General features: G+C 39.2%; 1 protein-coding gene across 1 annotated transcript in view; it reads right to left on the bottom strand.

The window, feature by feature from the left end:
- The window catches only part of LOC136316767 (lysine-specific demethylase 6A-like), a 318,159-nt gene that overhangs the window by 139,102 nt on the left and 155,527 nt on the right, over positions 1-23,530 (bottom strand). Inside the window, 2 exon segments of the mRNA XM_066248929.1 lie at positions 12,025-12,059; positions 14,878-14,932. Of these exon segments, the coding sequence (XP_066105026.1) occupies positions 12,025-12,059; positions 14,878-14,932 (90 nt within the window).

The following is a 23,530-nucleotide window of genomic DNA, read 5'->3' as shown; positions in this document are numbered from 1 at the left end:
GCATGTGTTAGAGTTGGAACAAAATATAATTCCAGTAACTATTAATCTGTCTATGAGTATTATCTACTCACCTGTTAAGAGTTGCTTCCTTATTCTGGTTATTATAAATAGTACTACAGTGAATACAGAAGTATTAAGATCTCTTTAAGATCTTGATTTCAATTCTTTCAGATACTCAGAAGTAGGACTACTAGATCATACAGTAGTTCTTTTTTTAAATTGAGAAATCTTCATACTATTATTTTCTGTGACAGCAGCACCACTTTGCATTCCTACCAACAGTGAATAAGGATTCCAATTTCTCTACATCTTTGGTGTCATTTGTTTTTTGGTGATAGCCATCTTGATAAGTTTGAAGTGGTATTTCATTGTGGTTTTTAACTTGCATTTCTCAATTACCAACATTAAGCAGTGTCTCACAAAACTTGGCTGTTTATATGGCTTTTTTGAAGTAATTTATATTCAAACTCTTAGCTCTCTTATAAATTATGTTAATAAACTTTTGTTATTGAGATGTAACTGTTCCTTATAAATATTCATGGTCAACCCCTTATTAGATAAATGGTTTGCAAACATTTTCTCCCATTATGGAAGCTCTCTTTTAAGTTAATACGTTGACTTTTTCTGTATGGTAGCAATACCAATATCATAAAGTTTTCCCCTAAGTTTTCTTGTAGTGGTTTTATAGATTTAAGTCTTTTAATCCTTTCTGAGTAATTTTTGTTTAAAATATAGGGGTTCAATTTCATATTTAAACATAGGTATTCTGTTTTCCTAATAATAATACTTATTGAAGAAAACTATAGTATCTCACTGTGTATTCCTGGAACCAGAAATTTACTTCTGGCTCTGTTCTGTTCCATTGCACTAGATTCTTGTCTCTACACTGACAATGATACCACCATGTTTTTGTTACTGTAGTTCCACACTATTTAAAATCAGGAAATATGATACCTTCAATTTTGTTCTACTTTCTCTAGACTGATTTGGTTATTTGTGCTCCTTTATAGTTCTATTTAAATTATAAAATACCTGTGAACAATATTCCTTCAAGATTTTCACAGGCATTGTAAAATCTGTAAACCATAGTATGAACAATTTAATATTTTATTCTAAGAATATATGAAATGTTTTCCCGTTTGTTCATATCTTATTTCATGAACATTTTGTACTTTTCAGCATACAAATCTTTCACCTCAGTATTTTTTATTATATTAATAATTTTATATATGAAGAGATTATGCTAAATAAAATACAGTAGTCAGATAGACAAATACTGCATGATTGCACTTATATAAGGTATTCCCCATATATATATATATATATCATACTCCCATGTATAAAATACACCTTAATTCTGGTGCCCAAAATTTTAAAAGAAAAAGAAAGTATTATACAAAGTTATTAAACTCAAGTTTTATTCATCATAAAACTCATATAACTCATCATCATTGTCAAAACTCCCATCCAATAGCTTGTCCTCATCTATGACTGATGACAAATCAGTCTTCATATATTGCCTCGTCCTCAGTTCCATCTATGGCATTTGAAATACCACACTTCTTAAATGACTTTACAATGATCTCAATCTTCGTATTATCCCAGGATCTTTTCACCCAGGTACAAACTTCCTGTAGTTGGTTTCTTCACTCTTCCTGCTGGTGTCAAATTGTCCCCAAAAGACTTCATCCACTGGTTCCATTCGTCTCTTGTGGAAGCTTTGAAGGGTTAGTTAATGCTGACATCAAGTGGTTGTAGCTGGGATGTCAAACCTCCAAGTATGACAGCAAGTTTCGTTTTTTGCTCTGCAGCAATCTTCTTTGCGGTTTTTGTTCTGTGTACCCCGTATAGGGCAGGTCTGAGTAAGGGCCCACCTGGCCTCCTTCTCCAAACTTTCTCAAACCAGATCTTCATCCCACCCTAATCCATCCAACCCTTGTCATGAACGTGGCAATCGCTCCTCGAGGAATGTCTTCTGTTGGCATTGTTCTGCATTTGAAAGTCAGCACAGGAGGCAGCTTATTTCCATCGGCACAACAAGCTAGAACAACTGTATAATAACTCTATTCATGTTCACCTGTCTTCACAGTAACAGTTTTCACCCCCTTTTCATCAACAGTTCTGTTACTTAGGACATCAAATTGAAGGGGGACTTCGTCCATATTTGCAATCTGTCCCATCTCAAAACTGATGTGTCTTCCGACATTGAATGACAGAACAATGAAATTCGAGGACCTTCTGCTCATAGCTTTCAGGCATCTTTTAGTCAAGTCTGGTGCATGTACACATGCTTAGTCCATTTTGTTTCATGAGCCTGAAGCACCAATTGTGTCCTCCTTTGAAATCACTAACTTCTTTTTCATCAGCAATTCTTCTTGCCTCGTGCTGAACCATCTTTGTGGACACAGGATTCCAATTGCCCTTTGAGCTTCAATCCATATCTTCAATTCCCCCTCTAAATCAGGTCATTTTGTTGACTTGCCTCCCACTGCCTTTTTCTGATGTGGTGTTTCAGTAGAGATTCCTCTTCCTGTAGCCAGTCTCGGACTGAGTTCTCAGTTGGAGGAGGGCCACACTTATGTTCAGCAGCATGATTTCCATTCACTTTTGCATAATGGATCATCCTTATTTAGGGCCTGTATGAGAAGCAACTAATGAACACACAACTAAGTGAAACAAAGATTTGATGATTCTCTATATCTCCCCCTCAACACAATGGGGAAAAATAAATGAAAAATAAATAAATAAAAATGTTATCATGAGTACTGCTATACATTCTTAAAAAAAAATAAAGAAAGAGCCTAAATAGATTGTGGTATAGTGGATAGAGTGTTGACCCAGGATGCAGAGGACTCAGGTTCAAGACTTCACCAAAAGACTAATAGAAACAATAAACCAGTACAGTAAAGTCACAGAATATAGAATCAATACATAAAAGTCTACTGCTTTCCTATATGCCAATGATGAAACTTCAGAAAATGAACTCCAAAGAAAAATTCCTTTTTCAATTGCAACAAAAAACATATCGAGAAATAAACTTAACAGAAGATGTGAAGGATCTATATACTGAAAATTACAAAGCATTATTAAGTGAAATGGAAAAGACACAATAAAATGGAAAAACATTCCACATTAATAAATTGAAGACTCAACACAGTTAAAATGGCCATATCACCCAAAGCAATATACAAATTTAATGCGATCCTCTCAAAATCCCAATGTTTTAAAGTTTTAAAGAAACAGAACAAAAAATCACCAGGTTTGTATGGAACCATAAAAAACTCCAAATAGCCATAGCAACCCTGAGGAAAAAGAATGAAGCTGGAGGTATCACACTCCCTGATTTCAAATTATACTACAGAGCCACAATAATCAAACAGCATGGTAATGTCAGAAAATTGACATTCAGACCAATGAAACAGATTTGAGAGGCCAGAAATAAAACCACATATATATGAAAAAGTATCTTTGACAAAGGAGCTAAAAACACACAATGGAGGGGGAAAAGCCTCTTCAATAAATGGCACTGGGAAAACTGGAAAGCCACATGCAAAACAATGAAACTTGATTACAGTTTATCCCCTTGCACAAAAATTAATTCAAAATGGATCAAAGACCTAAATATCAGGCCTGAAACAATAAATTACATAGAAGAAAACATAGGTATTAAACTCACAGACCTTGGCCGTAGAGAACAATTTCTGAATTTGACCCCAAAGGTAAAAAGAAGTAAAGGCAAAAATAAATGGATGGGACAACAGCACAGTAAAAACCTTCTGCACAGCAAAAGAAACAGGAAAAAAACTAAATGAGAAATATGGCCCTCAACTCTCAGACTAGTTGGCTCAGAGGCAGAGCATCAGCACAGCGGTTAGAAGTTTCAGGTTCAATTCCTGGCTAGGGCACACAGAAGTGACCATCTTCTTCTCCAACCCTCCTCTGCCTCTCTCATTCTGTTTTCCTCCCACAGCCATGGCTCGACTGGTTCAAGCAAAACTGGCCCTGGGCACTGAGAATGGTCTCATCTTAGACCCAAAAATAGTTTAGTTGACAAGCAACCGAGCAGCGGCCCCTGATAGGTAAATCATCACCTGACGGGGGCTTGCCAGGTGGATCCGGGAGGGGTGTCTGTGGGAGTCTGTTTCCCCACCTCTCATTTAATTTTTTAAAAAAACGGAGGGGAGATGATATTTACAAACAGCATCTCCACTAAGGGATTAAAATCCAAAATATAGAAAAAATTCACAAAGCTCAGCAACAAACAAGCAAACAATCTAATTAAAAAATGTGGAGAAGACCTGAACAGACACTTCTCCCAAAAAGACATACCAATGGTGAACACATATACAAAAAGAAGCTTATCTCCACTAGCTATTTAAAAAATGCAAATCAAAACTACAATGAGATACCACCTCACACCTGTTAGATTGGTTATTATCAACAAAACAGGTAAAAACAAGTGTTGGAGAGGCCATGGAGAAAAAATAACCCCCATTCACTGCTGGTGGGAATGTAAATTAGTACAACCATTATGAAAGAAAGAATAGTGAGTCCTCAAAAACTTAAGAATAAGGCCCTGGCCGGTTGACTCAGTGGTAGAGCGTCGGCCTGGCGTGCGGGGGACCCGGGTTCAATTCCCGGCCAGGGCACAGAGGAGAAGTGCCCATTTGCTTCTCCACCCACCCTTCCTCTCTGTCTCTCTCTTCCCCTCCCACAGCCAAGGCTCCATTGGAGCAAAGATGGCCCGGGAGCTGGGGATGGCTCCTTGGCCTCTGCCCCAGGCGCTAGAGTGGCTCTGGTCACGGCAGAGCGACGCCCCGGAGGGGCAGAGCATCGCCCCCTGGTGGGCAGAGCGGCACCCCTGGTGGGCGTGCCGGGTGGATCCCGGTCGGGTGCATGCGAGAGTCTGTCTGACTGTCTCTCCCCGTTTCCAGCTTCGGAAAAATACAAAAAAAAACAAAAAAACTTAAGAATAAAACTACCATATGATCCAGCAACCCAAAAAATGAAAACAGTGGTACGTAAAGACACATGCACCCCCATGTTCATTACAGTATTACTCACAGTGGCCAAGACATGGAAACAACTGAAGTGTCCTTTGATAAAAGATTTGATAAAGACATAGTACATATATATACAATGGAATACTACTCAGCCATAAGAAATGATGACAGTGACATTTATGACATCAATGAACTGAGAACATTCTACTGAGTGAAATAAAAATAAGTAAATCAGAAAAACCTAAGAACTGAGTGATTTCACACATACGTGGACTATAAAATTGAGACTGACAAACCTAGATAAAAGTGAAGTAGTTACCAGGGGGAGGGGGATGTGGAAGAGAGGGTACAGTAAAGGAAATAAAAAGGGACAAATACATGCTGATGAAAAATGATTTGACGTTGGGCGATGCATATACAACATAATCAACAGTTCAAATGCTATAGAAATGTTGACCTGCCCTGGCCGGTTGGCTCAGCGGTAGAGCGTCGGCCTAGCGTGCGGAGGACCCGGGTTCGATTCCCGGCCAGGGCACATAGGAGAAGCACCCATTTGCTTCTCCATCCCTCCGCCATGCTTTCCTCTCTGTCTCTCTCTTCCCCTCCCGCAGCCAAGGCTCCATTGGAGCAAAGATGGTCCGGGTGCTGGGGATGGCTCTGTGGCCTCTGCCTCAGGCGCTAGAGTGGCTCTGGTCGCAATATGGCGACGCCCAGGATGGGCAGAGCATCGCCCCCTGGTGGGCAGAGCGTTGCCCCTGGTGGGCGTGCCGGGTGGATCCTGGTCGGGCGCATGCGGGAGTCTGTCTGACTGTCTCTCCCTGTTTCCAGCTTCAGAAAAATGAAAATAAATAAATAAATAAATAAATAGATAGATAGATAGAAATGTTGACCTGAAACCTGTGTATTCTTATTGATCAATGTAACCCTGTTAAACTTAATTTTCTAAATATAACTTAAAAGAATAAAAATAAAAATATATCATTGTACTGGGAAAATTAGAAAGCCACATACAAAAAATGAAACTAGATTGCTGTTTGTCCATAAACAAAAAATTAACTCAGTAGTTACTTATTAATCTTTTTTAAAGATTGATTTTAGAGAGAGTGAGGAAGGGGGAGAAAGAGAGAAAGAGAAGCATCCATTCATTCATTTGTTGTTATGTTTAGTTGTGCATTCATTGGTTGCCTCTTGAATGTGTCCTGACCGGACAATAAACCCAAAACCTTGGGGTACTGGAATGACCTAATGAACTGAGCATCTAGCCAGGCCCTTAATCCCTTTGTTTGTGTGTGTGTGTGTGTGTGTGTGTGTGTGTGTGTGTGTGTGTTTTAATTTTTGTCCTTTTACATAGGAGAAACAACTTTTAGTGCATTCAATATATTATGTCTCCTGTACATCGGATATTAAAAATATCTTAATTTTACTGCATTATTTAAAGAAAAAGTATGACCTTTAAACCTGAGTAAAATAAAAATAAATTTTGGTTTTGAGAGGTTTCTTCCAGTAGGTGTCACTGAATTACAAGTTTTAGTTCTGTTAAATTCCTAGGCTATCCTCTACTGAGACGTTGCCGCAATAATGTAGGCCAGCCACAGTCACTTGTGCAGGTGGAGCATGTTGTGAGGGTTTTACAGCTACAGCTTTTCAGCTTTACTGCTCTAGCAATGGTCATATCAAGGTTCCAGGTGCTCCTCCCCCCAATCTCAACAGACCTGGGACCGGACATGGAGCACCTCTCATCTTCAGGGGAGAGTGTGGCTCTGGACAGCTAGCTGTGGGGTTTGTTTCTGCTACTCTTGGTATTGACAGGTGAGGGAGGTGGAATTTAGGTGGCTAGGGGACCCATGTTAGCTTTCTCCATCTCTGCTGAGTGAGGGCTGCAGGCAGACCGCAGAAACATGGGCCGTAACTGCACAATCTCACTGCTCTGGTTTATCTTCCCTTTGCCTTTTTATCTCGGCACTCCTCCAGACAAGAGACCCACTGGGTTTCCCACCCATACCACTCAGACAAAGTCCAGATAGCCTGAGCTTCCATACTCCTAGTAGTCAGCAGAGAAAAAAAAAACCCAATCACTTCAGGTTTGTTTCCTCCCCAGAGCCAACCACAAATGTGTTTAATTTCCCACTCCCCTTTCATCCCAGCTTTAGTCCATTTAAAAATATAAATCCTTCAGGCATGCCTATGAGCCCATCTGGAGTTCCTTCTCTGCATTATAGCTGTTCGATTTGTTGAAATTTCAAGGGGAGAGAATCAGGAGTATCACTTATGCTGCCATTACTCTGATATCATTCCAACTATAAGCAGTATTTTTAAAATTTCTGGCCCTGTTTGATTGTTCAGTGGATAGAGCACTGGCTAGGCATGTGGATGTCATGGGTTCAGTTCCCAGTCAGGGCACACAGAAGCAGCTAATATCTGCTTCTCCACCTGTTGTGGACAGTAAATGGCAAAAAGCCATTACATATTCAAGTCTTAGCAAAAGGCTAAGTTCTCCCCCTCCACCTCCATATTTGCTATGAAGCTGAGTATCTGCACTCACTTCACTTGCTTCCTTAAGTTGCTAGAAGCAATTTACATGCCCTTCCTCTTACTCTTTGTTCAGATATTGGTTGATTTCACTTAGGCATGGTGGGGGGATTCCTGTTTATGCCTTGGGAGAGTTTCTGCTTTAGTCTCAGATGTGTAATTTTGTATCAAGGACTTTCTTGATTTGCATATGGCTATATAATAAAGCAAACTGGGGCTTTGGGGTACTCGGATATTGCCATCAGCATTTGAAGAGTCCTCCCGGTCCCATTTTTTCTTAATAAGGGTGTTTCCTTAATTCCACACTGTTATTAGGAGCCGTGCTGGTCCGCGGCATCCATTTCCCTCACCCTTTCTCTCTCTCTTCCCCTCCCAAAGCCAGTTAGTTGATTTGAGCATAGTCCTGTGCACTGAAGATAGCTTGTTGGGTAAGCCTCAGGTGCTAAAAATAGCCCTTTACCAGAGCATCATCCCCAAGAGGGGGTTGCCAGGTGGATCCGGGTGAGGGTGCATGTGGGAGACTGTCTCAATATCGTCCCTCCTCTCATTTAAAAGAAAAAAAGTTTTTATTTTTTCCCACTAATGTGAAAGAAATGAGAAGAGAGAGAAACAAACACATAGAGAAGCATCAACCTACTGTTCCATTTAGTTGTTCTATCTAGTTGTACATTCACTAGTTGCTTCTCAAATGTGTCCTGACTGGGAATCGAACCTGTGAACTGGGTGCACTAGGATGATGCTCTAGTCACTGAGGTACCTGCTTTGGTCCCCAGCACAAGTACTGAAGAGGCTGTTTTTACCCATGTTATGTTTTCAGGCCCTTTGTCCCATATATATAATACAGGTTTATTTCCAGACTCTCAATTCTGTTCCATTCGCCTGTGTGTCTGTGTTTCTGCCAAAACAATGCTGTTTTGATTATTATCACTCTGAAGTATAATTTGAACTCTACGAGTATGATAACTCCTGCTTCATCATTTTTTTCTCAGGATTGCTTTAGCTCTTCTGAGTCTTTTGTGATTCCATATAAAACAGGTATTTTTTATTTCTTTTAAAAATGACATTGGGATTTTGTTTTCATTACATCTCTATATTGCTTTGAATAATATTGCCATTTAAAGACCCAAATATAAGACCTGAAACTAGCCTGACCTGGTATCTGTCTCTCTCAATTAAAATTAATTAATTAATTAATTAATACCTGAAACTATTATAACCAAGAAGAAAACACAGGTCTTAGAATTTTATCTGGCCCTGGCCAGTTGGCTCAGTGGTAGAGCATCACCCAGCATGTAGATGTCCTGGGTTTGATTTCCAGTCAGAGCACACAAAAGAAGCAATCACCCATTTCTCCACCTCTTCCCCTCCTTTTAACTCCCTCTCTTCATAACTTCTGCAACCACAGCTCCAATAGTTCAGGTAATTAGGCCCTGGGCACTAATGATGGCTACATGGCCTGTCTCAAGCGCTGAAATAGCACAGTTGCCCAGCAACAAAGCAGCAGCCCCAGATGAGCAGGCATCACCTGGTAAGGGGCTTGCTGGGTGGACCTGGTCAGGGCGCATGTGGGAGTCTGCCTCTCTGCCTCTCTGTGTCCCCGCCTCTTAATAATAATAATAATAATAATAATAATAAAAGAATTTTATCATTTTAACCTTCAAAGTGTAAAACTCAACACCAAAGAAACAAAAAACCAAATTTAAAGATGAGCTGAAGATTTGAACAGGCACTTTTCCCAAGAAGATATACAAATGTCCAAGATGCTCAATCACTAGGTTTAGGGAAATACAAATCAAAACTACACTAAGTTACCATCTAACACTTGTTACACTGGTATTATCAACAAGACAGGTAGTAACAAGTGTTGGAGAGGCTGTGGAGAAAAAGTAACCCTCACTGACTGGTGGTGGAAATGTAAACTGATATAACCACTTTGGGAAAAAGTCTGGTAGTTTCTCAAATATTAAGAATAGTTTCCACATAACCTATCAATGTTTCTTCTGGTTCTGTTAGAAAATTTTGAAAATATTTATTCTCAATGCTATATGTACCCCTATTATCACTGCAGCATTATTTACAGCAACTAAAACATGGAAACAATAAAAGTTGTCATTCTATAGAAGACTGGATAATGAAGATGTGGTACAACATAACCAGATATTAAAAATATACTGCTGGCTCAGTGGTAGAGTATCCGCCTGATGTGTGGAAGTCCCAGGTTCAATTCTCAGCCAGGGAACATAGGAGAAGCACCCATCTGCTTCTCCACCCTTCCCCCTCTCCTTCCTCTCTCTCATTTTCTCTCTCTTTCCTTCCTGCAGCCAAGGCTCAATTGGAGCAAAATTGGCCCGGGCGCTGAGGATGGCTCCATGGCCTCCACTTCAGGTGCTAGAATAGATCTGGCTGCAATGGAGCAACACCCCTAATAGCAGAGCATTGCCCCATGGTGGGCTTGCAGGGTGTATCCCAGTCAGGTGCATGCAGGAGTCTGTCTCTCTGCCTCCCTGCTTTTCACTTCAGAAAAAAAAAGACAGAGTGGTAAACGAAATAAATCAGCCAGAACAAGTCAAGAACTGCATGTTTTACTCATATGTAGTATATAAAACTGAAAGCAACAAATCAATAAAAAAAGACGTACAAAAAAACCACAAACTCATAAACACAGGCAACAATATAGTGGTTACCAGAGGACAATGGGGATGGAGAACGGTGATGGGTCAATAAGGTTCAGTGAATGATTCTACTTTGGCTGGTGGGTACACAACACAATATACAGCTGATGTATCATAGAATTGTGAAATATCACTTGAAATCTATATAATCTTACTAAGTAATGTCACCTCAATAAATTTAATAAAAATTAAATTAAAAAATATAACTACTTGAAAACCTTGATGCAAAAGATGAAAAAAATTTTATTTATGAAATTTTTATCTTATGAAAAGAAGATTGCAAATTCTGAAAAAATAAATTAGAAAGATTCCCAAATTAGCAAGATTTCTTATGTTGATGGTGTACCAACTCTGATTCAGTAAATATAGGAACTTAGATGTATGAGTGAAGAAGGACATGACAGAGGCAGATGAGATGCAAAAACCTGATGCTAATATATATATATATGGTACCAATATTTTAAAAGTTTCCCTGATGTTTACTCCATAAACTGTGCTTGGCACACAGACATTTACATGATCTCAAACTATCTTACTATATTCATTATAATATAAATGATAAAAGATGCAAGCATCATTCTCTTTTGGGTATAATTTTGTATACCTATCCCATCCTATTATTTTATATTTGAACCAAAAACCAAAGAATGAAACTCACAAATTTTTACTACATGAAGTATCCCCCTTCAAAAAGCAGCTATTACATACATGTAATATATTAAAATTTTAAAATTAGGCTCTGGCCGGTTGGATCAGTGGTAGAGCGTCGGCCTGGCGTGCAGGAGTCCCGGGTTCGATTACCGGCCAGGGCACACAGGAGAAGCACCCATCTGCTTCTCCACCCCTCCCCCTCTCCTTCCTCTCTGTTTCCCTCTTCCCCTCCTGCAGCCAAGGCTCCAATGGAGCAAAGTTGGCCCGGGCACTGAGGATGGCTCCAAGGCCTATGCCTCAGGTGCTAGAATGGCTCTGGTCACAACAGAGCAATACCCCAGATGGGCAGAGCATCTCCCCCTGGTGGGCATGCCGGGTGGATCCCGGTAGGGCACAGCAGGAGTCTGTCTGACTGCCTCCCTGTTTCCAGCTTCAGAAAAATACAAAAAAAATATTTTTTTAATTAAAATACAATAGTAAATGTTCAACTACTCACATTCTGGATGAACTCTACAGAATTATGATCTGTCTTCTACAAACTGCCTGATCTTCTAACACAGACTGTAATTTTGTATGTTAGTATATTTTTTTAATTCAATAACTGAAAAATTCTGGCCTATATTAACTATTCCAAAATTAATCTACTTTCAAAAACCTACCTTGAAGAATAATAAATAATATCAAAGGATGACTACAACACTGCTTAACAAAATTGTATTTTAAAAATAGTTCATTACTAGATATAAAAAGAAAATTTCCAAAGACACTGCCTTATAAAGCCATAAATATTTTGAAAGTCAAATTAAATATTAAAATCAGGAAAGTTAAAACCTTAATAACAGTCATTTCACTAAATGATTTAGGTGACTTAGTCATATTAAATGGTATTTCCTATTACACAGCAGCAGAGTGAGAAATTTATTGTTACGAGCTAAAATGATTACAAAAACTATGCTTACTAAATATGAACTGAAATTTCTTTGTTGTTCTTAGAAATTCTATCATTACACAAATTTCAAACACATGCAATGAGTGTAAAATATTAAATGTATTTGGCAATACACAACTAGACTCAGTTAAATTAAAGTACTTATATAATTTTACATAAAGCATGGATGGGAATTCTGTTATTAGTTCTTGTTTTAAGTAAAGTAAGTTAAAACACTTACCTGGGTTTCATATAAGTGGGCAATATGAAACTGAACTGCAAAGAATCATGAAAAGCAATTAATTACAATATAGTCAAGTAAGGGAATAAACAAAAATAATGATAATAAAAATATACAACATAAGAAAATGTTAAAAATAAATTACAAATCTAATTTAGGAATGTAACATTAATTTTAAGTAAGATAATATAGAAGTTTAATCTATCAAAGATCATAGCCTGACCAGGAGATGGCGCATTAGATAGAATGTTGGGCTGGGATCCAGGTTTGAAACACCAAGGTTGTCAGCTTGAATGTGGGCTCATCTGGTTTGAGCAAGGCTCACCAGCTTGACCCAAGGTCGCTGGCTTGAGCAAGGGGTCACTTGGTCTGCTGTAACCCCCCAGTCAAGGCACATATGAGAAAGGAATCAATGAACAACAAAGGAGCCGCAACGAAAAATTGATGCTTCTCATCTCTCTCCCTTCCTGTCTGTCTGTCCCTCTCTCTGTCTCTGTCACAACAACAATAACAAAAAATATCATAAGCATGCTTTAAAAAGCATATCATTAAATAAAAATTTAATCGTTTTTAATTACAAATAAGATTTATATTCACAAAAAGCATTAAAGGAAACAATAAGTTCATGAAATTTAAATCAGCAATATTAAGAATAACCTTCTAAAAGTATGTATCTTGACATAGAATTCAATACTGTTGCCTTAAAAATATTAGTAAAGTTACTGTTTAATAGAGACCCATATTTTAAATGTAGTTTCTCTTTATGTAAACTTCATATAAACATTTCAAAAAAAAGGTCATACACCAGGAAAGTATTAGTAAAATATTATATTTCTTTACCAATATTTTAGTTTACTAAACATTTTTAGTAAATAATGTTACTAAAAATATTTTTGCTCCTTCAGAATTAGATAACATTTCAAGACAAAAAAGGTCAACTCACTCACAACATTAGATTATATAATAAGTGTATCTAAAAACTCAAAAAGGCCGAATATTTTGCTGCTTTTAAAGGAACTCTTTGTGGTACACAATTTCCGATGATCAGAATGCATGAATGATTGAACAAAGACCATAAAACACTCAATGAAACAAAAATCACAATAATTATAACTAAATTCGAGCTATATTAATTACATTGTTTTTGATTTGTCAAGTACAAATCTCCTTTCTGTTTTATGTTAGGTAACTAAAAAGGAGACTATCAAAATTAGATGCAGAATATTTAAGTATTTGGGTTTTTTTCCAAGAAAAGTCTCACAATAGTAATGAAATTCTCATTTAGGTAATATACCTATATGACTCTTTTTCTTTTTTCTACCTTCCCCACAGATTCTCTCTCAATGAATAACATAAAGATAAAATTGTTTCTAGGAGATATAAGAAAATTATGAAATCTTAAGCTCAGCTTAAGTCTGATAAAGTAAACCTGTGGTATGAAGGCTTTCAAATGTCTCATTACTAAACTTCCCAGCTTTCTAATAACTTCTTTATAGACTGAAAAACATTGCACTAGGTACCTCAGAATTTCATTCCATAAAAGAAAAAATTAGCCCCCAAATTTGCAATTAAATCTGAGCTCAACCAACTTTTTGGTACAAATTTATTTGTCCTATGTCTATGGCCTAGTCCCATGTCTTTTTTGTATAAAAACTATATCATTCTCAATCACACTTTGAAAAAGTAGTATTAATATACAACTAGCAAATGCTCCACATGAAAATTTCCAATTATACAAACTAAAAATTTGACATTATTGCCCCCATAATCTTGAAATTAAACTTCATTCAGAAACAATATTTTTAATATTAAAACGAACTTATGAAGTTTCATTTCACATAAGGCTTTTCAAAAATATTAACTGTATCTATTCATCTTGCTAGCTCCAAGAATTACACCTATTTATTTAAATGTATTATACATTTGTAATTTATTCATAAATAAAATTATATCTCCCATTTAGTTTCTTTTTAACTTTACATTGAATACTTCTGATCTTGCCAATTTCAAAACCATAGGTAAAAGTTTCAAAGAACATTCATGGTCTATAGAATATAAAAATGCTCAGACATTGAAAGAAAAAAAATTTTTTTCTCAGTTAAAAAGTGCCGACACAGAGGCCCTGGCCGATTGGCTCAGTGGTAGAGCATCTGTCCCGCGTGTAAAAGTCCTGGGTTCTATTCTCAGCCAGGGCACACAGAAGAAATGCCCATCTGCTTCTCTACCCTTCCCCCTCTCCTTCCTATCTCCCTCTCTCCCTCTCTCCCTCCCTCTCTCTCTCTCTCTCTCTCTCTCTCTCTCTCCATCTCCCGCAGCCAAGGCTCCATTGGAGCAAAGTTGGTCCAGCACTGAGGACAGCTCCATGGCCTCTGCCTCAGGTGCTAGAATGGCTCTGGATGTAGCGGAGTAGCACCCCAGGAGGGCAGAGCATCACCCCCTGGTGAGCATGAGGGGTGGACCCCGGTCGGGCACATGCAGGAGTCACACTGTCTCCCCATTTCTAACTTCGGAAAAATACAAAATAAATAAATAAATAAAAAGAAAGTGCCCATACAGACACTACAGTGTAACAATAATTATCAATGATATCTAGCACAAGGCAAGCAACTGCTATGTGTTCTTGTTCTGTGAGAAACCAGACATTTCTGTAGTTATCAAGTAACAACATTAAATTACTTAAATCAACTGTCTTAAATTCCTGGAATTAGTCTTGGGCCTCCCATTTTGGTTTTAAATAACCAACAAATCAATATATTCATGGTCATGATTTAAAATGTTTTATAAATAGCTTATTCCTCAAAAAGACAACAAAACTATAGTACTTAAAAAACTATAGTACTTAGAAATACTTACTTTCAACACTGGACAAAGTACAGAGATTACTGTCAATCAAGGCTAACTGAAAATGCTGGAAGAGAAAAGTAAAAATAGTAAAGCACTAAATATATATCTGTATAAAGCTGATTTATATATTTGGCTTTTAAGGTCTAATATATAATAATGAAATCAAGTCAGAGATTCAAAGATATCTGCAGAGTAGGTGGAAGCTACATGAGGTGTCAATCTTACAAACCAACTGAAGGCTAGCTGAACAGAAATACTATAAACAAGGATCTACTGAGGAAGCTACATAGAAACTGTTAAGGACAGAGACACAGAGAGGAATGGCCCTGAAACCTGCATATGGTGGAAAAGAAGGTGGAAGGATATCTTGGCTCCCCCAATGTGAGGGTTCTCAACTCCACAGAGGGATCCCCAACCCAGAGAAACAGACATAAGAAGGGGAGCCTGAAGAGCAACTGGTGGTGAAAATCAGTGAGGATTCCGTTTACCTGGGAAAGAAGGGATTCTGCTAGAGATGCAGACACCAACTTCCTAGGGTTGAGCTCTCCTGTGTTATATCACCAGCCTGGGGAGTACGCTGGCTGGACCTCCAACTATGGGCAAACCACTCATGTGTTCATGTACTGCAGAGGTGTCTACTGGCTACACCCAGCAGGGACTTCTTTCTGGGGAAGCTGTTGACAGAGACTAACATAGTGATTGAACTGTGTATCTTTGGAAAGAGGATCATTCTTCCCCACCCTGGGCACAAAACCAGTGACTGAACACCTACTACCTACCTTTGAATCACTTTGTTGGTCCTGCCACTCTATGGTCCTGCTCTGCTCAGTCACACAGGGGTATCACGCTGTCTGCAGAGCTGGCACTTTTTTTGTGTGTGCAACTCAGACCGGTACGTGCTGGGCAGTGTGGCTACATCAAGAGGAGGACACTCCTACTCATCTGTAAGCTCAGCCTACAATATCTCAGACTACAGAAGAAGTTCCTACAACCTACAGGCTTGCTGGCAACACCCCTAATAACATCCCAAATTGAATGAATGAATCTGCCCTTAGAAGTCTCCATGGCCCTGCCCTGATGAGCTCAATTCCAGAGAGTAAGGAGAACTGCTCAGAGATAAACATTTAAAGTGTGTGTCCCTTGGAAGCTATTATCTGGCACTGGGATGAAGTGTTGGTCCCCCTCTGAGGGCCCATCTGGCACTATTCCCAAGGAAGACTCATTTGATCTGTTCCTCAGAGCCCCAGTGGCTTCACCCTGCTGAGCTGGTTCCTGCACAGGAGATGGCTGGGTACACAAAACTTGAACCTGAAGTACACTCCTCTTGGGGTCCTACAGTTGGAGACTCTGGCAGAGTTTGGATCTGGAGTAGAGGTCACTTTCCACTCAGTAGGTCCCTGACCTCATGGCCTATGAGGAGAGGACACTCTATCCCCGTTCTCCTGAACCCAGTGGTACTGACTTTCCAAGCCGTGACTTGTGGAAGGGTCTGTGAGTCCCTAACAGCCTGGACCTACTTTATAGTCTTTCTTCAGAATCCTTGAGTCTAGAGCAGTGGTAGTCAACCTGGTCCCTACTGCCTATTAGTGGGCGTTCCAGCTTTCATGGTGGGCAGTAGCAGAGCAACCAAAGTATAAACAGAAAGATAGATTTAATACAGTAAGTTGTTTTATAAAGATTTATTCTGCCAAACAGCAAAAATCCAATATAAAGTACTTGGTATGTAATTATTATTAAATGCTTTAACTTGCTGTCACTCTGCTTTATAAATTTTATAAAGTAAAGTTATTTCCTACTTTATAAGTCACCATGACTGTGGAATCGGTGGGCGGTTAGGAAATTTTACTACTAATCGAGATACAAAAGTGGGTGGTAGGTACAAAAAGGTTGACTACCCCTGCTCTAGAAGAAGACCAGGAAACCTACTGGGGAAGTAGAGTAGCTGACAGTTAAAGAGAGACCCCAAGGAGTCTGGGGCCTTTTATAAACCAGCCCCCAGTTGTACACTATAGGAATCCAACTCTTGTACACAGATTGGTACCTCCCATGCACATCCAGGCCTAGTCAATGCATCCCCAAACAGTGACTACCCTGGTAGCTCCAGACAGGAAGCCAAGAGAAATTACACAAAACACATCATACTAACAACCTAAACTAACTGGACCTAGAACCAACACAACCAGTTGTAGGTTTCAAACCACACCAGAGCTCAACCCAAACAGCTACCCAAGTATCATACCCAAAGAGTATTTTAGCAGGCACCAGCCCCTAGAAACACTACACCTTTGAGGAGCAACCCTTTCCAGTGACTCACACATAATAATCTAGATTTATCCTAATAGTCAGCCATCTTGAAGAATTAACTCAACCCACAAAAGGGGCAACAGCATTCAAGATACAACTACAACAGAAGGGTACACATAACCTACAAGAAACATTCCTGGAACACCAAACTCATGGGACCTGAAAGACTGTGCCACTGAGACCAACAAGACATCTACATTAGAGTACACCTAACATTGGGAGTCACAGAAGATTTACCTAACACACAGAGACAAAACGAGGAGATTAAAAAAGAAACAACAAAAAAAGAACCAGTCACAAATGACAAATACAATATCTGAAATAAAGAATGCACTACAAGGAATCAAAAGCAGGTTAAATAAAGCAGAGGCTCAAATCAGCAATTAAGAGGACATTACCAGGCCCTGGCCGGTCAGCTCAGCGGTAGAGTGTTGGCCTGGCGTGCGGAGGACCCGGGTTCGATTCCCGGCCAGGGCACACAGGAGAAGCGCCCATTTGCTTCTCCACCCCTCCGCCGCGCTTTCCTCTCTGTCTCTCTCGTCCCCTCCCGCAGCCAAGGCTCCATTGGAGCAAAGATGGCCCAGGCGCTGGGGATGGCTCTGTGGCCTCTGCCCCAGGCGCTAGAGTGGCTCTGGTCGCAACATGGCAACTCCCAGGATGGGCAGAGCATCGCCCCCTGGTGGGCAGAGCGTCCCCCCATGGTGGGCGTGCCGGGTGGATCCCGGTCGGGCGCAAGCGGGAGTCTGTCTGACTGTCTCTCCCTGTTTCCAGCTTCAGAAAAATGGAAGAAAAAAAAAAAAAAAAAGGACATTACCAGAGTAGACACCCAAGCAGAGCAGTGGGGGAAAAATAAAGAATTTTAAAACTGAGGAAGACCTAAAAGAATTCTAGAACAACAGGCCCTGGCCGGTTGGCTCAGCGGTAGAGCGTCAGCCTGGCGTGCGGGGGACCCGGGTTCGATTCCCGGCCAAGGCACACAGGAGAAGTGCCCATTTGCTTCTCCACCCCCCTCCTTCTTCTCTGTCTCTCTCTTCCCCTCCCGCAGCAGGGGCTCCATTGGAGTGAAGGTGGCCCGGGCGCTGGGGATGGCTCCTTGGCCTCTGCCCCAGGCGCTGGAGTGGCTCTGGTCGCGGCAGAGCGACGCCCCAGAGGGGCAGAGCATCGCCCCCTGGTGGGCGTGCCGGGTGGATCCCGGTCGGGCGCATGCGGGAGTCTGTCTGACTGTCTCTCCCCGTTTACAGCTTCGGAGGAATACTGTAAAAAAAAAAAAAAAAAAGAATTCTAGAACAACAGCAAGCATTAACAACCACTGCATTATACAAGTTCTAAAAACAAAAACAAAAAAGAAACAAGACTAAACAAGGACTATAAAACCTATTTGAAGAAATAATGGCTGATAATTTTCATAATCTGGTTAAGAAAAAAGTCAGACAAGTCCAGGAGGCACAAAGTCTCAATCAGGATTTATTTAAAGTGCCCACACACTGAGACATCATAATTAAAATGGTAAAGTTAAAGACAAAGAGAGATTCTTAAAAGCAGCATGAAAAAGATAGCTACAAAGCAGTTTCCATAAGACTATCAGCTGATTTCTCAACAGAACACTTCTGGCTAGTGGAGATTTGGCATGAAATATTCAAAGTCATGAAAAGTAAGGAGCTACAATCAAGACTACTTTACCTAGCAAGGTTATCATTTAGAATCCAAAAAGAAATAAAGAAATAAACAGTTTCCCACGTAGAAAAGGAAGAAGTAAAACTGTCATTATTTGCAAATGTTATAATACTGTACATAGCCAGAGAGGTAGTAGCACAGTGGATAAAGTGTCAGCATCAGGCACTGAAGATAGCGCAATTGGTTTGAGCAGAGACACCGGACAAGAGATGCCAGGTGGTTCCCAGTCAGGGTGCATGTGAGAGTCTTCCTCTCTATGTCCCATTCTCTCACTTAAAAAATAAAATAAAATAAAAATAAAGTGCCTGCAACTACAAGTTGATGCTTCTCACCTTTCTCCCTTTCTATCTTCAACTCTCCCCAAAAGAAAAAACTAACAAAAAAATGATACCCTATATAAAGAACCCTAAAGATCACCAAAAAACTATTAAAACTGATAAATGAATTCAGTAAAGTTGCAAAATATAAAATAAATGCTCAGAAATCGGTTGTATTTTTATAGAACTATCAGAAAGAAAACAATTCCACTTAAAACTTCATCAAAAAATAATAAGGTACCTAGTCATAGGAAATAAAAGACCAGTACTCAGAAAATCATAAGATACTACAGAAAGAAACTGAAGAAGATACAAATAAGTGAGAGCATATACCATGTCCATAGATAGAAAGAATTAACATCATTAAATGCCCACACTACTCAAAGCAAATCTAAAGATTCAATGCAATTCATGTCAAATTAACAATGGCATATTTCTCAGGACTCTCAACCAATAATCCAAAATTGATATAGAACCACAAAAGACCGCAAATAGCCACACAAATTTTGACAAAGAAGAAAGTTAGAAGTATCAGGGCACCTGGTATCAAACTGGACTGCACCCTGACTGGAGTTGATTGGAGTGTCACCCACAAGAGCAGAGGTTACTGGTTCAATCCCCAGTCAAGGCACATACAGAACAGAGTCATGTTCCTGTCTTTCTCTCACTCTCTCTAAAATTAATAAAATAAACAACAACAAAATTTAAAGTCTGACCAGGTGGTGGAGCAGTGGTTAGAGCATAGAACTGGGACACTGAAGACTCAGGTCTGAAATCCCAAGGTTACCGTTTAAGCATGGACTCATAGGCTTAAGAGTGGGCTCAGCTACTTGAACGCAAACTCAGCAGCTTCAGCGCAGGGTCACCACTTTAGCATGAGATCATAGATATGACCCATGGTGGCTAGCTTGAGCCGAAAGATTGCTGGCTTAAAGCCCAAGGTTGCTGGCCTGACCAAGGGGTCATTGGCTCAGTTGGTGCCCCCTGGTCAAGGTACCTATTAGAAAGCAGTCAATGAACAATTTAGATGCACCAACTATGAGTTGTTGTTTCTCATCTCTCTCCCCTCTTGTCTGTCTGTTCCTATCTGCAACATGTGTGCTAAAACACATGCATGCACACAAAAAACATTTAAAAAACCACTGTACTGAAAGAATACAGTAATCAAAGACTTAAATGTAAGACTCAAACCATAAACTCCTAGAAAAAAATAGGCAATAAAATTTCTGAAGTTTCTCTTAGCAATAAACAAATGGGACTACATCCAACTAAAAAGATTTTACACAGCAAAGAAAACCATCAACAAAACAAAAAGACAACCAACTGAATGAAGCTATTCACCCATGAGGCATCTGAAAAAGGGTTAATAGCCAAATTTATAAAGGACTCAAACATATCAACTTATTAAAACAAAGTAGTAACAGCAGAGGACCTGAATATGTGCTTTTCTAAAGAGGGTATAGAGAAGACCAGTAGACTAAGATGGCCATTGTCACTAGTCATCAGAGAAATGTGAATTAAAATCATCATGAGAGCCCTGGCCAGGTGGCTCAGTAAAAAACTGAACTGGCTAGTAAAGGTCACAGGTTCAAACCCTGGTCAGGGTACATACAAGAAAGAAGCAACCAATGAATACACAGCTATGTAAATGGAAAAACTAAGTGGAATAATGAGTTGATGCTCTCGCTCTCTCCCTTTCTCTCTCTTCCTCCACCTCTTTCCTCTCCTTTCCTCTCTTCACTCCTAAATCAATGGGAAAAAATTAAAACCACCATGAGATAACATGTTTGTCAGAATGGTCTTCCTCACTAGGTCCACAAACAAGTTTCTGCAACATGTGGAGAAAATGGAACCATCTTACACTGTTGGTGAAAATGCAGATTTGTTCAGCTACTATGGAGGATGATCAAAATTAAAAATGGAACTGCCTATGACCCAGTGATCCCAATTCTAGGAATATAGCCCAAAAAACCCAAAACACTAATATGAAAGAGTATATGGATCCCTGTGTTCATTAAAACATTATTTAGAACAGACAAGCTATGGAAGCAATTTAGCATCCATCAACAGATGAGTGAATAAAAACACTGTAGTAATATGTACAGTGGAATACTACTCAACCATAAAATATAATGTAATTTTACCATTTGTGATGGGGTGGATGGACCTTAGAGCAGTCATTTTCAACCCTTTTCATCTCATGGTACACATAAACTAATTACTAAAATTCTGTGGCACACCAAGGAACATATTTTATGCCAATCTAATAACAAGAAAAATAGGTTTAATTTTGACACCGTCATACCAGATAGCTAATGTTGTGTTGGCTGTTGTCATTTTTTAATTAGATCACATAACAGAAAGGAAGTCAGTACTCCTAACAAAATAGACATTGCATGTTTTAAAATTCCTGTGGTACATCAGTTGAAAACTGCTGCTCTAGTGCATATTATGCTAAGTGAAATAGAACAAAACAAATGCCATGTGATTTCAATATATGTGAAATCTAGGGAACAAATAAAACAAAAAAACAAAATTAAAAGACTTTTAAGATATAGAAAATAGATAGCCACAGGGAAATGGGGCTGGGGAACAGGGTGATAAGATGATGAGATTCAGAAGTACAAACTGTTAGTTACAAAACAGTCACGGGGATGTAAAGTATAACATAGGGAATGATGTCAAAAATATTGTAATAACTATGTATGGTGCCAGGTGGGTACTTAAAACATCAAGGGGATCACTTTGTGAGGTAAACGATTGTATAACTACTATGCTGTACACTTGAAATTACAAGAAAATAATATTGAATATAAATTATAATTGAAAAAAAGAAAAAAATCCTGGAAAGGCTTGAGTATTTCCTTGGGTTGATAATACTCTATGTAGTAATCAATGACATTACTGAGGGGAGAATTAAGTGCTGTTCACATGACTACCAAGGGAAAGGAAAAGTAGACTCTTACATGGGTTGTTTACAGGACCCTTCTTTTTGTATCTTTTTTCCTTTGACAATTTTAATTTGTATTCTTTTACTTTAATAAAGAGTAACCATAAAACAACTGTTTTCTAACTTCACTGAACTCCAGGAAAACACTGATCTTGAGTTTACAAATAAGTCCTAATTGTAATGTCTCTCACATAAGCACCGCAGAAGTGTGTAGAGCCTCTGTCACAAAAATAATGTATAACAGCCCTGACCAGATAGCTCAGTTGGTTAGAGTATCGTCCCCAGACACCAATATTATGGGTTCCATCACCCCAGTCAGGGCACACTCAAAAATCAACCAATGAATGCATAAATAAGTGGAATAACAAATTAATGTCTATCAATAATTATAAAAATTAATGTATAACATACCTATGTAGAAAAATTAAAAACATTCTAAGTAGTCATAAATTCACAAAAACTTTCTTTTCTCCAGAAAATCATATTGTTTCAGAGAGCAATGCCTTTGCCAGGCAGAGAAACCTTAGTTCCACTAAAAATTTAAGAAATTATGAAATAATAGCACAAACTCAGAAAGTTTGAAAAATTAAAAGTTTTGACAAGTCGCCCTGGCCAGTTGGCTCAGTGGTAGAGCGTCGGCCTGGAGTGCAGGAGTCCCAGTTCAATTCCCAGTCAGGGCACACAGGAGAAGCGCCCATTTGCTTCTCCGCCCCTCCCCTTCTCCTTCTTCTCTGTCTCTCTCTTCCCCTCCTGCAGCCAAGGCTCCACTGAAGCAAGGTTGGCCCAGGCGCTGAGGATGGCTCTGTGGCCTCTGCCTCAGGCACTAGAATGGCTCTGGTTGCAACAGAGCGGCACCCCAGATTGGCAGAGCATCGCCCCCTGGTGGGTATGCTGGGTGGATCCCAGTTAGGCGCATGCGGGAGCCTGTCTGCCTCCCCATTTCCAACTTCAGAAAAATACAAAAAAAAAAAAGTTTTGACAAGTCACATTTCCATCTTAATTAATATGAAAATAATGTATTATTTCCCCAAACATTTTACACTTACCAATTAAAAGTCAAAAAGGCTTATTAATAAAAGACAATCTATTCTATCATTTTGCTATGACATATGTCCTCCTACTAGAAGTTGGACATTATTAGATACCAGATACAACATTTCTAACCAACTCTTCATGTCTCTAGTGGCAATTACATACACAAAAGTGTTTTAAATGCTCAAATGAAATAAAACCATTTGTTGTTTCTGAATCAGAAATTCTGGTATTAAATGTTCTTGAAACAAAAAACCCACAAAATTAAAAGCACTGAAGAGTTATTCTGCAAATCTCAGGATCATATGTACTTTGTGTCCTGAAATCCATCCTTCTTTTTTTATCTTTTAGTTCATATCCTGAATTCATCCATTTTTTAGTATTA

Source organism: Saccopteryx bilineata, chromosome X (assembly GCF_036850765.1).
Source record: "Saccopteryx bilineata isolate mSacBil1 chromosome X, mSacBil1_pri_phased_curated, whole genome shotgun sequence".
Taxonomy (NCBI): Eukaryota; Metazoa; Chordata; class Mammalia; order Chiroptera; family Emballonuridae; genus Saccopteryx; species Saccopteryx bilineata.
This window is presented reverse-complemented; position numbering and strand designations above follow the sequence as displayed.